Source organism: Etheostoma spectabile, chromosome 5 (assembly GCF_008692095.1).
Source record: "Etheostoma spectabile isolate EspeVRDwgs_2016 chromosome 5, UIUC_Espe_1.0, whole genome shotgun sequence".
Taxonomy (NCBI): Eukaryota; Metazoa; Chordata; class Actinopteri; order Perciformes; family Percidae; genus Etheostoma; species Etheostoma spectabile.
The window spans coordinates 34,708,181-34,722,269 of NC_045737.1; the positions used below are offsets into that span (position 1 = coordinate 34,708,181).

Here is a 14,089-nt window from a genome sequence, read left to right on the forward strand (position 1 = left end):
ATATATATATATATATATACATACAGTAATTGTTTTCAATGAACTCTCTTTAAAACTTATGTATATGTTATATAACTTATTTTATGGTTTGGTATACGATGACATGTTTTTTTTTTTTCTTCACCTATTAATACATTTTCCTCTTTGGCTTGGCGAGCATGTTAAACCTCTGAAAGTTGTTGGTGTTGGCCAACTGATATCAGAGGCCCTGTATTTACTTTGTATTTACTTCAAATAATTGTAATTGTTCATATACTTTAAATCTATGGAGACTACAACGATATAGGACTTAATATTAGTCCTAATGCTGTCATTATTTGATTGGTATTATTGTTTCATTTAAAGGACATTTACGTAAAACCCTACAATGTGTGACATGTAAGTAAAGCGGCTAAACTAAATGTCTGACCATATAATGCAGTTGGCCAACGCTGTCCCTGTTTACAGCTCCAACGATATGTGTTTGAACACCTACATCCTGAAACCCCTTTCACACCAACGACCAGGGTTCAACCCCTTTTACGACAATTCAAGCCAGTTGACCAGGGTTGATCACTGGGCATGACAATTTTGATGCAACCAGGGAGTAATGCATACGTTCCATCTATACATCACAACTGTTTTGTAGCTACTTGAATTTCTCATTTTATGGTTAAACGGGTTTTTAGGCCCCGGACCCCTTGACTGAAAGACAGACGGAGCAGGGACCCCCTGCTACATGTATTTTTTTTAAATGAAGTTGCATATTAAACTGGGCCTACAGTTACATGTAGGCTGGTTTAAAGCTTTCATACATACCTTTATTTATATAATGCTAAGCTTTTTCATTTAAAAACATGCGGCTGACTACCTAAGTGACCACCTTACCTATAGGCCAGTAAGCTTATCCTCTGTAGGGATTTATATTCGTTAATATATTGGATTCATAGTGGACCCTGACCCCCTGTTTAAGTTCCCTGTTCTAAGGCACAAATAAATAACCGTCAAACACTCAACAGATGGTTTAGTGGAGACAGATGCTCTTTTCACCACTGCATTTCATTCATTGCAGCAGTAAACAACGAAGTAGGGCTACTCTGGTATTGTACACACACACCTACATACACACATACTTACAGAAATACATACATATATACTTGCATACATACTTACAAAAATACATGTGAACAAACACATACTTACAAACATAAATACATACATGCATACACACTTAGTTACAAACACATACTTCATACATACATACATACATGCATAAATACATACGTACGTACATACATACATGCACACATACAAACGTACACACATACATATACACATTCATACAGAGAGTTTCTGCACAGAAGCGATGTCGGAGTAAAGACAGAGCAGGCTGTGGTATTCTGAACTCTTCAAGCAGTTAAACTATTTATATCTGAGCGCTTCTCTAACCTGCAGTGACAGGCCTGTTTGCATGACAACGTGTATTATTAGAAGGACACCACATAATTGTAAACGTGAGCTTCTTTATTCGGACTCAAGGTTGCATTTAACGTCTCTTTGAGTGAGTGTGGTAAAGCGGTCAATTAACGCACAGTTTAGCCAGCAGGTTTCACCAGGCGTATAGCAAGGGTTTGCTGTGTACAGAATTGCATTAAAATATCCCCTACGAACTAAATTTATAATTGTAATTGTTGACATTGCTTGATCTGTACTTTAAGGCAGCATGTAAACTCAACTCTGTGAGACGGAGGGGATAGTCTATTAGAGTCGTTCAGTGTCTATAAATAGTTGGACATGAAACTTGAACGTCTTCCACACAGTAGGACTCACGAAGCCTTAAAGCTACACTGGTCTTTTTTTTTTTTTTTTTTTTTACAATGGATTAAATGACTGATGTGAAAGTTGTTCCATGACAAACCCACAGAAAACTACCAACTCTGCAGTTCCCCTCAGCTCTGCAGAGCATTTTAGCATATTTCAGCGTATTGTTTTGGGTTTTCCTGCCTGCAAATGATCTGTCTTGGTTCACTCTCACCAACATCTTCCGTGTCGTTTTTCAGCAAAAAGCCAAACAACAAAGTCTGCTAGCTGGTGAACATAGTGGATCATATTTCCCTCAGGAGTTAGTTAAAGGGATAGTTCAGATGAGTTGGGTTATATGAGGTACTTCTCCATAGTAAGTGTGTTAGCAACAGTTAACGGCTACAGTAGATGGACAAGCAGATGGGGGACAACAGCTCAACTCATTTTAGAGTCTTTAGACATCTAAACAAACCTGTTCTCATGAACCATTCGCAGCACTGTCATTTGTAAGCATTCAAAAAAATTTCCGCTGTATTCGCTACATTAACGGCCGCTGTATAAGAACGCGGCTGGCCACGTAGGGAGGTGGATGGATGGATGGATGGATGGATGGATGGATGGTAATATACAGGACATTCAAGCCAGAGAGCGGAGTATGCTTCCTGGGGAAAACTTAAGCCTTTAACCCAGGAAATGTGTTCCTTAGGAATGTTTTAATCCCAACCACAATCTTTTTCCTAATCTTAACTAGTTGTTTTGGTGCCTAATCTTAACTTTAGTCGTGGCAAAAACGCTCATATTTTCTGGATTGAATGTAACCGTAATGGCCGCCAAAACAACCGGCAACTCGGGGTGCTTGGTACCCAGTTCAAAGTCACCTATTTTTCGGGTAACTAAACCACCAACTACTGCTGATACAACGGCGGTCTGTAGCCCAGGTCACGAAACAACTAGCAACTGCCGCTCGGTGTCATGGATCTTGTAGCCAGCCGGTGTCATGTGACCAGCCGGTGGTCTTTTAACTTCCTAGGATATTATACGTTTTGGTGTGCATACATTTTCCTATATCATACGGACCCGTTCATGAGAATGCAGCTTTACCTTGCCTTCAAACAGCCCTTTACAACAGGGAACTAAAGGAGTCAAAATCATCATCCATGCTCTTTTCAAAAACACTCCTTTGACAAATTATTTATACACTTTACCTTGCAGAACATTGGAGTTAATGGTCTGCTGCGGCCTCGTTCTGTCAATGATGTTTTTGACTTTGGTGAATCTGAAGGAACTCTTTAAAATACCCCATCTGCTGTAGGTAATACACTGACAATGGGTAAGTTACCCAAGTTAAATAGTAACTATCCCTTTAAGTAAGAGAGTAAATATTGTGCTTACAAATGTCAGGTGGCCAGTAACACAGCTCCGCAGTAAATAATATAGAGAGCTGAAGTCACGCTCTTCTACTTCCGGTCCATGGGACCCATCTTTCAAAAATATATGAACAGAAGTCAATGTGAGATAATAATCATGCACTTCACAAAGGATGTGTGTAAATTAAAAAAATAATTTTACATGTCAAGAGGTAAACGATTTGACTTAAAGAAGTTGAACAACATTAGGTTTTGTGTGGGATTGCTTAGTGGGGCTCGGTGCCTTGCTCACGTGCACATTGGCAGTACCCAGGGGGGGAACTGGCACCTCTCCAGCTACCTCTTGTGTTCACACTTTGTACTTAGTCCGCACGGGGCAAGCGGTTAATAATAATTTATACTGGGTATACTGGTTCCCAGTGGGGAAATTACAATTTACACTCTGTGTTTGTTAGAAATCACTACACTACACAGGTCTGAAATACACACACTCACACGCATGCTCAGGACCTGTTCATGTACAAATGGAGAGACGTCAGGGTGAGTGGGCTGCCAGTACTTTTAGAACTGAAGTGACGGGACGAGGTTCGTGCTCTGAGGGCTTCGGGTTTTACTTTTTCTTCAGATGTTATTTATGTTGCCACCTGAAGTTCTCACCAATGGATATAGAGAAACAACCTGATATCTGTCACCACAAAACATACTGGGTATATGTCTCTCCTACATGTTTCCCCTCCCACTCTCTCTCTTTCTCTCCCCCCTGCTCTCTCTCTCTCTCTCTCTCTCCCCTGCTCTCTCTCTCTTTCTCTCTCCCCTGCTCTATATCTCTTCTCACTATTTCTTCTCACAATGCTCTATATATCCCCTGCTCTAATCAGCTTTACTCTCTTTCTCTATCCCTGCTTCTCTCTCTCTCGTCTATATCTATCTACTATATCTTCCACTGCTCTTTATATGCCCCATGATCTCTTCTCGTTCTCTCTTTACTCTACCTGCATCTCTAGACTTCTCTTCCCTATCTTTTCTTACTAGCTCTTCTATCGCTCTCTCTCTGCTCCCTCGCTCTTCGCTTCTCTCTTTCTACCCCTGCTTCTTCTCTCTTTCTCTCTTTTATATCCCTGCTCTCTTCTCTCTAACATCCTTCCTGCTATCTCTCTCTCTCTCTCTCTGAATGCCAAAGGCCTCTCAACCCTCAGTCCAGATTTAGACCTCAGCCTTTCCCAGACATTCAGACCCAGCTGGCTGGAGTTGCTGGCCGGAAGTGTACAAATTCCCCGTCTCCCTCGTTCTTCCTCTCCTTCTCTGCTCTTCTTTGCAATGCCTGGACTCTTTCATCACTTTTTTTCATCTGATCTGATAGGAGTGCCTCACAGATGTCTGAGTTGAACAGCGGGCCAAGGGTTGTAATCCAGGACCTCGCCAGTCGTTCCTGTTCCACAGAGGCAGGCGTCCTGCTCCTCTCGCCCAACCATGGAGCCTCTTGCAGAGGTAAGACACTCTGCTGACTCACCCCGAGCCCCCTCGGACCCGTCCACTCCTGTTGACTGCTATCACTGCAATGTGCGAGCTGGCATGTGTTAGGAAAGGCCTTGTAACTGAAACGCTGCAAATAAAAAACACTGGGGCTACTTTTACATTGCAGGTTTGTCGCACCATCTGTTTCATGTACCTCTTTAAAGTAAAGCATGTTCACAATTTTGTCTTCTTGGATATATTTGTGTTGTGCCAAAACAAAGTGCCTGTGCATGCACCGATGCTACAGTACCCAAAACCTTCATTTTGATTTCATTACTGTTATTCCTCATGTTCAATCTAGGTTTAGTATCCTCGTATATCTCGTCTTGCCCATATTTACTATTTGTCTCAAGCTGTTTACAATCTTCATAGTGATAGACAGATATTGTCAGCCGATGTTGGCCTATTACAGACATATCAGTATTTATCAGTATTGGCGTACAGTATGTGTTTTCTGATATGCAATGATGTAAAAAGAAACATATCAGACAGGAAATTATACTTAGTGTGATTTAGAAATGGCGTTATATAGCTATTTTGTCTTTTATCTATTCTCTATGTAAATGCTCAACAACTGATTTATTTAGCTATTTATGTATTTGCAATCGTAACAGTCCAAAATTGGTACACAATCATCAAAGAAAAGTTCTGTTTTCATTCCAGCTCAAACCTTCACTACATATAAAATGGCATCTAACTCAAAAAGCCCATATGAGTTGGGCCCTGCAATGACCAAGTTTAAAAATATATCTCTGAAATACCATATGAAACCATGTGAAAGACGTGTAAACACGAGCACAGCGTGGCAAGTGAAGATCAGGAAATGGATGTCATGGTCTTGGAACGTGACAGCCAGTTAACCGGGCGAATCTGCAAGCTCATGTTTTATTTACTGTGGCAGATAAGTCACATTTGCCATTTGGTCTGAGGATGTCCTGATAAAGGTTAGAGTTGTGGCAGTGTTCCTTGAAACATGGCATTATTTGCATTGAGGATACACACGTGGCTGGTGACACTTCAAGTTCAACATATGGATTAAAAATATTATATACACACTGCAAGGTGCCGATGTAGATATAAGACATATATATAAACTGTAAATGTCACATAGACAGTCCAACCGCCGAACGCCTTTTTCTTAGAATCACTTACAGAACTGCTGCCACTTCCTCTAGCTCTTTCTGGGATTCTCTAATTTCTCATAAGCATGCTGGAAGTTGTAGTCCTTCCATGATATCACAGGTTATTGTTATGATTGTGTGGAATCCATACTACGGGCTGTATTACAACAAGCGTTTGTTTGCTGTGTTATGTTGCTGATTCTGTTCATCTAGCAATTGGAAACTTACAGCGTTTCTTTTATAATCTGCAAGAAGCTTTTAAAGACCTAGAACTTAAATGCTGATAAAACAAAGTTGGTGCTATTTTTTACACCCAGAGCTAAAGATTATGCTAACTTTAATATTTCCGCCATAAACAGACTTACGATTGAGAGAGTTGCGGAATATAATAAATATCTTGGCATCTCGATTGTTGAAAAGCTCTTTTTCAAATTTCACATTGATAATCATTTGTGGCTATTTCTACAGAAATAAAATATAAAAATAGGGTCGCTGAAGCACTTTTTATGTCAACCTTGGAGTATGGTGATGTGATTTATAGACTCAAGTCTATCACTCCTCCTTGAGATTCATAACCTGTCATGTCCATGTCTCATTGTATTTTATATGAAAGTGTTGTGTGGTCTTCTCTCCGAGAGAGAAGTGATACTCACTGGTATCTCTGTACCTATAAGACTCTTATTTGAAAACTACCACACTACCTTACAGAACCTCTGTTACTTAGAGAGACCTTAATCTGAACTTGGAAAAACTGCTTTTAACTTAAAGTGCTCGTATTATGCTCATTTTCAGGTTCATAATTGTATTTAGAGGTTAAATCAGAATAGGTTTCTATGGATTAATTTTCAAAAAACACAATATTTTTGTTGCACTGCATATTGCTGCAGCTCCTCTTTTAATGTTAAACTCTGTTTCAGCTACAGAGTGAGGCATCTCACTTTAGTTCCATCCTCGTTGGGAGTGGCAAATGCGCAGTGGCTAGGTAAGGACTACTAGCCAGTCAGAAGCAGAGTATGAGGCCCTGACAGTAGCTAGGTAAGGACTACTAGCCAGTCAGAAGCAGGGATAAGGGCCCCTGACAGTACCTAGGTAAGGACTACTAGCCAGTCAGAAGCAGAGGATGAGGCCCTGACAGTACTAGGTAAGACTACTAGCCAGTCAGAAGCAGAGGATGAGGCCCTGACATTCAGGTAAGGACTACTAGCCAGTCCAGGAGCAGAGGATGAGGCCCTGACAGGTACTGGTAAGGACACTAGCCAGTCAGAGCAGGGATGAGGCCTGACAGCCTAGGTAAGGACTACTAGCCAGTCAGGAGACAGAGGTGAGGCCCTGACAGTACCTAGGTAAGGACTACTAGGCCAGTCAGGCAGCAGAGGATGAGCCCTGACAGTACCTAGGGAAGGACTACTAGCCAGTCAGGAGCAGAGGAGGTGAGGCCCTGACAGTAAACTCAGGTAAGGACTACTAGCCAGTCAGGAGCAGAGGATGAGGGCGTGCCATGCTAGCAGCTAGGCGAGCATTACAACAGGTGTTACAAAATGACACAGTGTTTTGTGTTAGAGATGGTTAGTAACTTTGGGGTGGACTTTGGGCTTTTTCACTTTGTAAACAAAAAAGTGCAGAAAAAAGATAGATAACCCACACATATACAGCATAGAAGATGATATATATAAGATATATAACACAATAAAGGAAAGGGGAAATGCCTAAACAAGCATAATATGAGCACTTTAAGTACCCCTGACTCTTGGAACCAATTACAGCACTTTCTTAAAATCAACTCACTTATGTATTTTGTACATGGTGTATTTTGCATTGGTTCAATCCTAATTTATTTTTCAAATCATTTTTCCAATTCAGAAAGTTTTATTCACTTTCTATGTTTCTTATGGTGGTTTTGCTTCTATTCTGTGTTGAGAATTCAATGACATTGTAAATGAGGGACGCCCCTCAATGATCTTTGGACTCTAAATAAAGGCTGAATGAAAGTTCACAGCCATGCTAGCAGCACTGTGAGGCTCTGCTTTGAGGTAACGTCAGCACGCTAACATGATCACATTGCAAACATGTTTAGGTTTAGCACTTATGAGGTTTATTTTATGTTTTATACCTGCCTAGCTTTTGCCACTGCACATTCCTAATTGGCAGCCTATTATTGACAGGACACTGGAGTCAGTTAAGGCAGCCGGGCTCTTCCTTTCCTTAACGATGATGTGCTCCAGCAGCCGTCTTTCCATGACATGCACTTGCCGACCTATGGACGCTCCTCACAGCTGCCTCTACAACAAATCTTTTCACCGCAGTCAGTTCCTACAACATGTCAGAGAACAGGCGAGACTTGTTTAGCTGCAGGGGAAAAATCACTTCGGGGCACATTTGGACAGTGCAAACGATAAGACAGTTATTCTCTGCAACAAACTATCACCTCGAGGAACGACAGCTCTAACAGTCATACCGAGAGTTAAATTAGATGAATTTTAATTTCATCTATTTACGTTCCACACAAAGGTAGCTTTGTTGGGTTTTAGCCTAGCTTGAGCACAAAGACTGGAAGCATGGGGAAGAGACTGGCCTCGCTCCATCAAAATAAAGGGAATTTTAGTCACTGCAAAAGCTTACAGTTGTCATGTTGTCTGACTATTCAACACATGTAGGAATAGACAACAAGAAACACCTCGGTTTAAGGAGCGGTTAAGCTGTTCTTTGACCAACAACAGCTGAGCCCTGAGACTGCATGCAGGCTCATAGAAGACGAAACTCTTAGATGTGATCAGCTTACTGAGTAACAAGCTGTAAAACTGTAAAACTCTGGCCTGTCACCAAACTGTTGATACACCACTTCCTTTCCCAGGCCCCTTTATTTAAGTTGGACCAGGAAGAGGACGAGGAAGAGGATGTTCTCTCAATGAAGAGCAAAGGTAAAGAAGAGAAGACGTACTGTAACGTTGTGTGTGTCTGTTGTTCGACTAAGGCTGCACAAACATGAGTAAAAACATCTAATTGCAATTATTCTGACTGAGATTGTAATTGCCTTATGATTTATTATATTGGAGGTAATGATCATTTATATATCATTATTCTCATTGTATTTTTTTTTTAAATCTAAACGATTGTAGTGTGATTTTTTTTCCGCGATGATCTGGACCAAACAACGTCTGTAGGATACGATTTGTAGGCCCGGGACATCTCTGCATACATACAGCTCAGTACTCAATTCAGAATGATTTGACTCGTCTCTAGCGTTTAACAAATATTACCCACCTCTCCTAGATCTTTGGATGTAGCCCCTGTACTTCCTGTTGCCAAAGTGCATGCAAACTGTAACCTGAATCACTCTATTATGAAAACCACATGCTGATGCTTCTATTAAATACCCAATTAATGACTATTGATTAAAAGGTTGTTGATATTTGGACTTGACGCAGTGCATATCATATGTATTCAGTGGTTTTGTATTCGCAGGTGGCTGTACATATGCCACAGATGCGTTCGCGCCCTCTGCAGACACGGACCCGGAGACGTTTATATACATGAACTTCATGAAGAGTCACTGCTGCTACGATGCCATCCCCACCAGCTCCAAACTGGTCATCTTTGACACAAAACTACAGGTATCAAACACATTGTTGTTGTTGTTGTTGTTTTTTCTTCTTTTTCACAAATTTCCTCTTTGTGAACTTGGCAATATTCCAATACCATTAATGGAAAGTACTGGAGTCTACGCACCGATCCAGTACCATGTAATTTAGCCCTGAAGAAAATCCACTTCAAAGGAAACTTGTATTTAATTTCAAGATTGTTCAAAATTACATTTTGGACTTTAAATTTGGAGAAGTAACTGTTGACTGTTAAAAATAAAAACCTTTGAGTTTCTGTTGAAGGTCAACCAACGGAGAATTCATTATTCATTTATTTATTTTTACGTAGGCCTAATAAATCTTACATTTTTTGAACAAACTGTAAAGATCTCCGCGAGTTCTCCAACAGTAATTTATTTATGTTATTTTTCCATTATGACTGGCAATAAAAGAAAGTTCCATGGCGTTTATTTTTCGTTTCTTCATGTTTCTCAAAAAAATGTAACCTGAGCCAGGCGGAACAACAAAGATAGAAATCATATCACATCCAAACAGGGATAGTAGTATACAGCTGTTAGAACATAATAAAACACATGACACAGTGTTATCGGCTCGGTGCTCGGTGTCAGCCAGTACGCAAGTTCAGGTATCACAATCGGTTATGGGGAAGCAAAACATGGCATCGGACCATCTCATGTATAAATGTGTTGGTGGACTATATGAACTGAACTGTCCTTAGATGATAATTTAATTTAATTTATTTTTTTAATTTTTAATCTGTTTATTGATCCCCAATGGGGAAATTACAATTTACACTCTGTGTCCCACTTTGTTAGTAATCCACACAGTCCTGAAAACACACACACAAAGACAACACACACACACCACACACACACACACACACACACACACCACACACACACACACACACACACACACACACACACGCACACACAGGACCTATACATGCACTGATGGAGAGATGTCAGAGTGGGGGGGTACGGTGCCTTGCTCAACAGCACCTGGCAGTGCCCAGGAGGTGAAGTGGCATCTCTCCAGCCACCAATCCACACTCCCTACTTTTTTGGTCCATACGGAGACTTGAACCAGTGACCCTTCGGTTCCCAACCCAACTCCCTACGGACTGAGCTACTGCCATAAATAACGCTATTAAAAAATAATATATAAATATATATATTTGGTTGTAATTATGTGTGTGTTCTTTCCAGGTGAAGAAGGCTTTCTTCGCTCTGGTGGAACGGTGTGAGGCGGCGCCACTGGGGACAGAAAGCTGAGTGTTTTGGGTGTGAGCTCCTAAGTACGTCCTCGTCTCTCTGTTCTCTCTGCCTTCTGCTCCTCCTTCTCTGCTCCTCTGCCTCTCTGTCTCCTCTGTCTCTCTCGCTCCCTCTCTGGCTCTCTCCGCTATCTCTCTGTCTCTCGTCTACTCTGTCCTCTAGCTTCTGTCTCGCTATCTCCTCTCTGTCTCTCTGCTCTCTCTCTCTCTCTGCTGCTCTCGGCATCTCTGTCTCTATGCCCTCGTCTGTCGCTCTCATGCCCTGCTCTCGCTCTCTGCCTCTCTGTCTCTCTGTCTCTCTGCCCTCATGGTTCTCTGTCTCTCTGTACTGCTCTGTCCTCTGCCCTCTCTGTCTCTCTGCCTTATAACATGCACTGGAAGCATGCTTGCTTGGGGGGAATTGTTTGTCCCCTTAATTACAAAGGGTGGTCTGGACACCTACTCTAGCTGGAACGTGTACTGAGAGCCACCTGTGTGTGATTTGAAACTAATGCACTGGCGCAGTGTCTTACATTCCACATTAAAATTAAAGCTACATCAACGTGAGCGAAGAAACTCTTTAAACTAAAGCTGATACTTCCCTTTGTGACCTGTTCCGTGGATTCTTTTAACTGCGCGTTTCAGGCCACCTAAACAATCTCAGACATCTACATCTTGCAAAGCTATTTTCTCAGTAAGTCGAACATCTTTGATTCGCGATTCTCTATAAATAAATCAGTTTGAAAAACATTCTAGTGTTTGGTTGTGGGAAAACACATGCACATCTTCAGTATCCTCGTTCAAACGTGCTAGATGAACTGTTGATTTCATTAGTCAAACACACATTCACCTTGAAAACGGACTTTTCAGACTACTGATAGAGCAGCTGTGTTTGTGGTTGGTGTGTGGTGTGTTGTGTGTGGTTGTGTGTGTGGTGTCCTATCCGTGTGTGTGTGTGTGTGTGTGTGTGTGTGTGTGTGTGTGTGTGTGTGTGTAGGTATGCTGACCATCACTGACTTCATCAACATTCTCCATCGTTATTACAAGTCTCCTCTGGTGAGCTGTGTGACATTTGGATGAAAACGCCTATAACTCTGTTCTCTGAATAAAAATCACATATCCATACTGTCGTTGAGGTGCTGACACGTTTGTTTGATTTGTCTGCAGGTTCAGATCTATGAGCTGGAAGAGCAGAAGATAGAGACATGGAGAGGTCTGTGCAAAACAACACACTGTATATCTTTATATAGGGCCAAATAGAGTTGGATGTCAGTTGTATGAGGCACTTCTCCATAGTCCGTGGCAGGGGCCATTCTAGGATCAGACCTTTAGGGGGGTTCAGCTCCAAATGAGAATGAGACTTGAATACAGTGCCTTGCAAAAGTGTTAACTGCTATTTCAGTAATTACATTTGCCGATAATCTCTGAGCTATAGGGTCTAATATCGCCCATGGTCAGTGTGTAGCTACAGTAGATGACGCAACTAGTTTGGAGAAGCAGGCAGGAGTTTTAAAAAAATCTATATAAGTTCAGGTGTGCATTATATTTTGAACATTTTTACAGCTTTACCTAGCTGTCAGAGAGCCTGTTCTGACTGGGTACTGAAACCGTTTTCCCTTGAAAGCCACCAGACTCCTTTGACAAAAACAATAACTTTACCTCCCAGAACATGTACGCTGCTAGTTGGTTAGTTTGTTCTTGTCATTTTGCGACATGGTGTTTTTTTAAAAGGTTAGGAAATGCCTTATAGAAACTAGGAAACTAACAAATTAACTAACCAATCGAGGCACAGCAGTAGACCAGCTACTCCAGCAATAGACCAGCTACTCCCGTGTTCAGTAATTATATGTAATATAATTATTACATTTGCCGATAATCGGCTTCAGTTCACCGTCGTGAAGGGCGAATATCTCTTGGTTTAGGTGTCTAAAACAGGTTTAGCTACTGCACCCGTCCACAGCCGTGCAAAGCTTAGCTTCCGTGTTGGTACTCCTGTCTGCTTCTGCCGACCGCGTTCTGCTGTCGCTAAAGCACTAGCTAAGTTTCCATCTTTGTCAACGGAATTATCTGAAGTTTGGTGAAAAAAAAACTCACGTGAATAAAGCTGGTGAAAGTGTGTGTCCATCAAACGGATTTAAAGCGAATGAAAACCTATGCGTAATGATGCTGATTTGCGATCAAATTGGATAATCAAATAGATTTTAGACATTTTAAGGTGTTTCCATCCCTTTTCACACTGAATCGCACGAGATTCAAGCAAAACATTTGCAAACAAAGTTTTTCTTAACAATCGTGCCGTCTACCAACACATGATCAACATTGGACAAGTTGTAATGTGCTTATGTGCCAGCTGATAGCGACATATCAAGCTATAATAATAAAACAACGCTACACATCACACATCGCTATGACGATGCAGATGCAACTCTCCTTTTCTTAGTCGTTTTTTACACGAGTATCGCTGTTTGAGTTCCTTCCATTCACTCCGGAGGACGTCCCACGGCTCGTCCTAACCTTTGTCGGCCATTTCCTTCGCGAGGTCCTGATTAATTAAATTCAGAAAGTCTCTCGTCTCCTCGTCTGTCCACTTACAAACAGAGTGGAAATTCTGGGCGGAAATTGACTAAAACTGCTTTGTTTTGTGGCGGCTTGCAGCCATAAAATTACCTAAAACTTAATCGCAATTCATTATTATTATTATTATTATTATTTATTCGGCAAATGACGTTTCCATCAGCGTTTATGGCATGAGCCGTATATCGATCGAGATCAAATCCGATGAGACCGAACGCATTTTGTTTGAGTCAATATTCATGAAATCCTATTGAATTTTACTTTTTCCATAAGGCATTTTTCATTCGATATCACTTAATTCGGGAAAAAAAAACGTGTGGATGGAAGCATAGCTGCAGACTAAAAACGACACTTTAAAACACACTTTAAAAGATACAAACTATCCCTTTAATTAAGACAACTTTTTAAAAATAACATCCATTTGTTCTTTGTAGTTTAAGTTAATAATTTATGTTTGTCTCTCTTTCGACAGAGATCTATCTGCAGTACTCCGTCAACAGACTGATCAGCATCACTCCTGACTGCAGGTGAACCAGCCTTTGAAATAACTCATACAGCCTGAGAGTGTGATATTTCCATCTTTTTTCATCTTCCTTTATTCCCCATGTTTCTTAATTAGGTCTGTTCTTGTCAATTTTAATATTATGTTAACCCTTGTGTTGTCCTCCCGGGTCAAAAACGGACTAACATTTTTTTACTTTTCACTAACACCACCTTATTACCACTAGTTTTACACTAGTTTTTTGAATTCGTGGTCAATAACCCTCTTTTAGATAGAGTTATACCTAATATTCGAGTTAAAAAAACAGAAATTCTGAATTATTTTGATTAACAGTTAAAAGAGGAGGAACATACAGATGAGTTTAGTCAGGAATGAAA

At 40.9% G+C, this 14,089-nt stretch overlaps 1 protein-coding gene across 1 annotated transcript in view; it reads left to right on the forward strand.

Moving 5' to 3' along the window:
- The first annotated feature begins 4,314 nt into the window (after positions 1-4,314).
- prkag3b (protein kinase, AMP-activated, gamma 3b non-catalytic subunit) overlaps positions 4,315-14,089 on the forward strand; it is a 28,180-nt gene continuing 18,405 nt past the window's right edge. The window contains 8 exon segments of the mRNA XM_032515404.1: positions 4,315-4,637; positions 8,637-8,703; positions 9,248-9,396; positions 10,593-10,618; positions 10,620-10,669; positions 11,634-11,692; positions 11,804-11,849; positions 13,683-13,737. Of these exon segments, the coding sequence (XP_032371295.1) occupies positions 4,620-4,637; positions 8,637-8,703; positions 9,248-9,396; positions 10,593-10,618; positions 10,620-10,669; positions 11,634-11,692; positions 11,804-11,849; positions 13,683-13,737 (470 nt within the window). The 5' untranslated portion in view covers positions 4,315-4,619.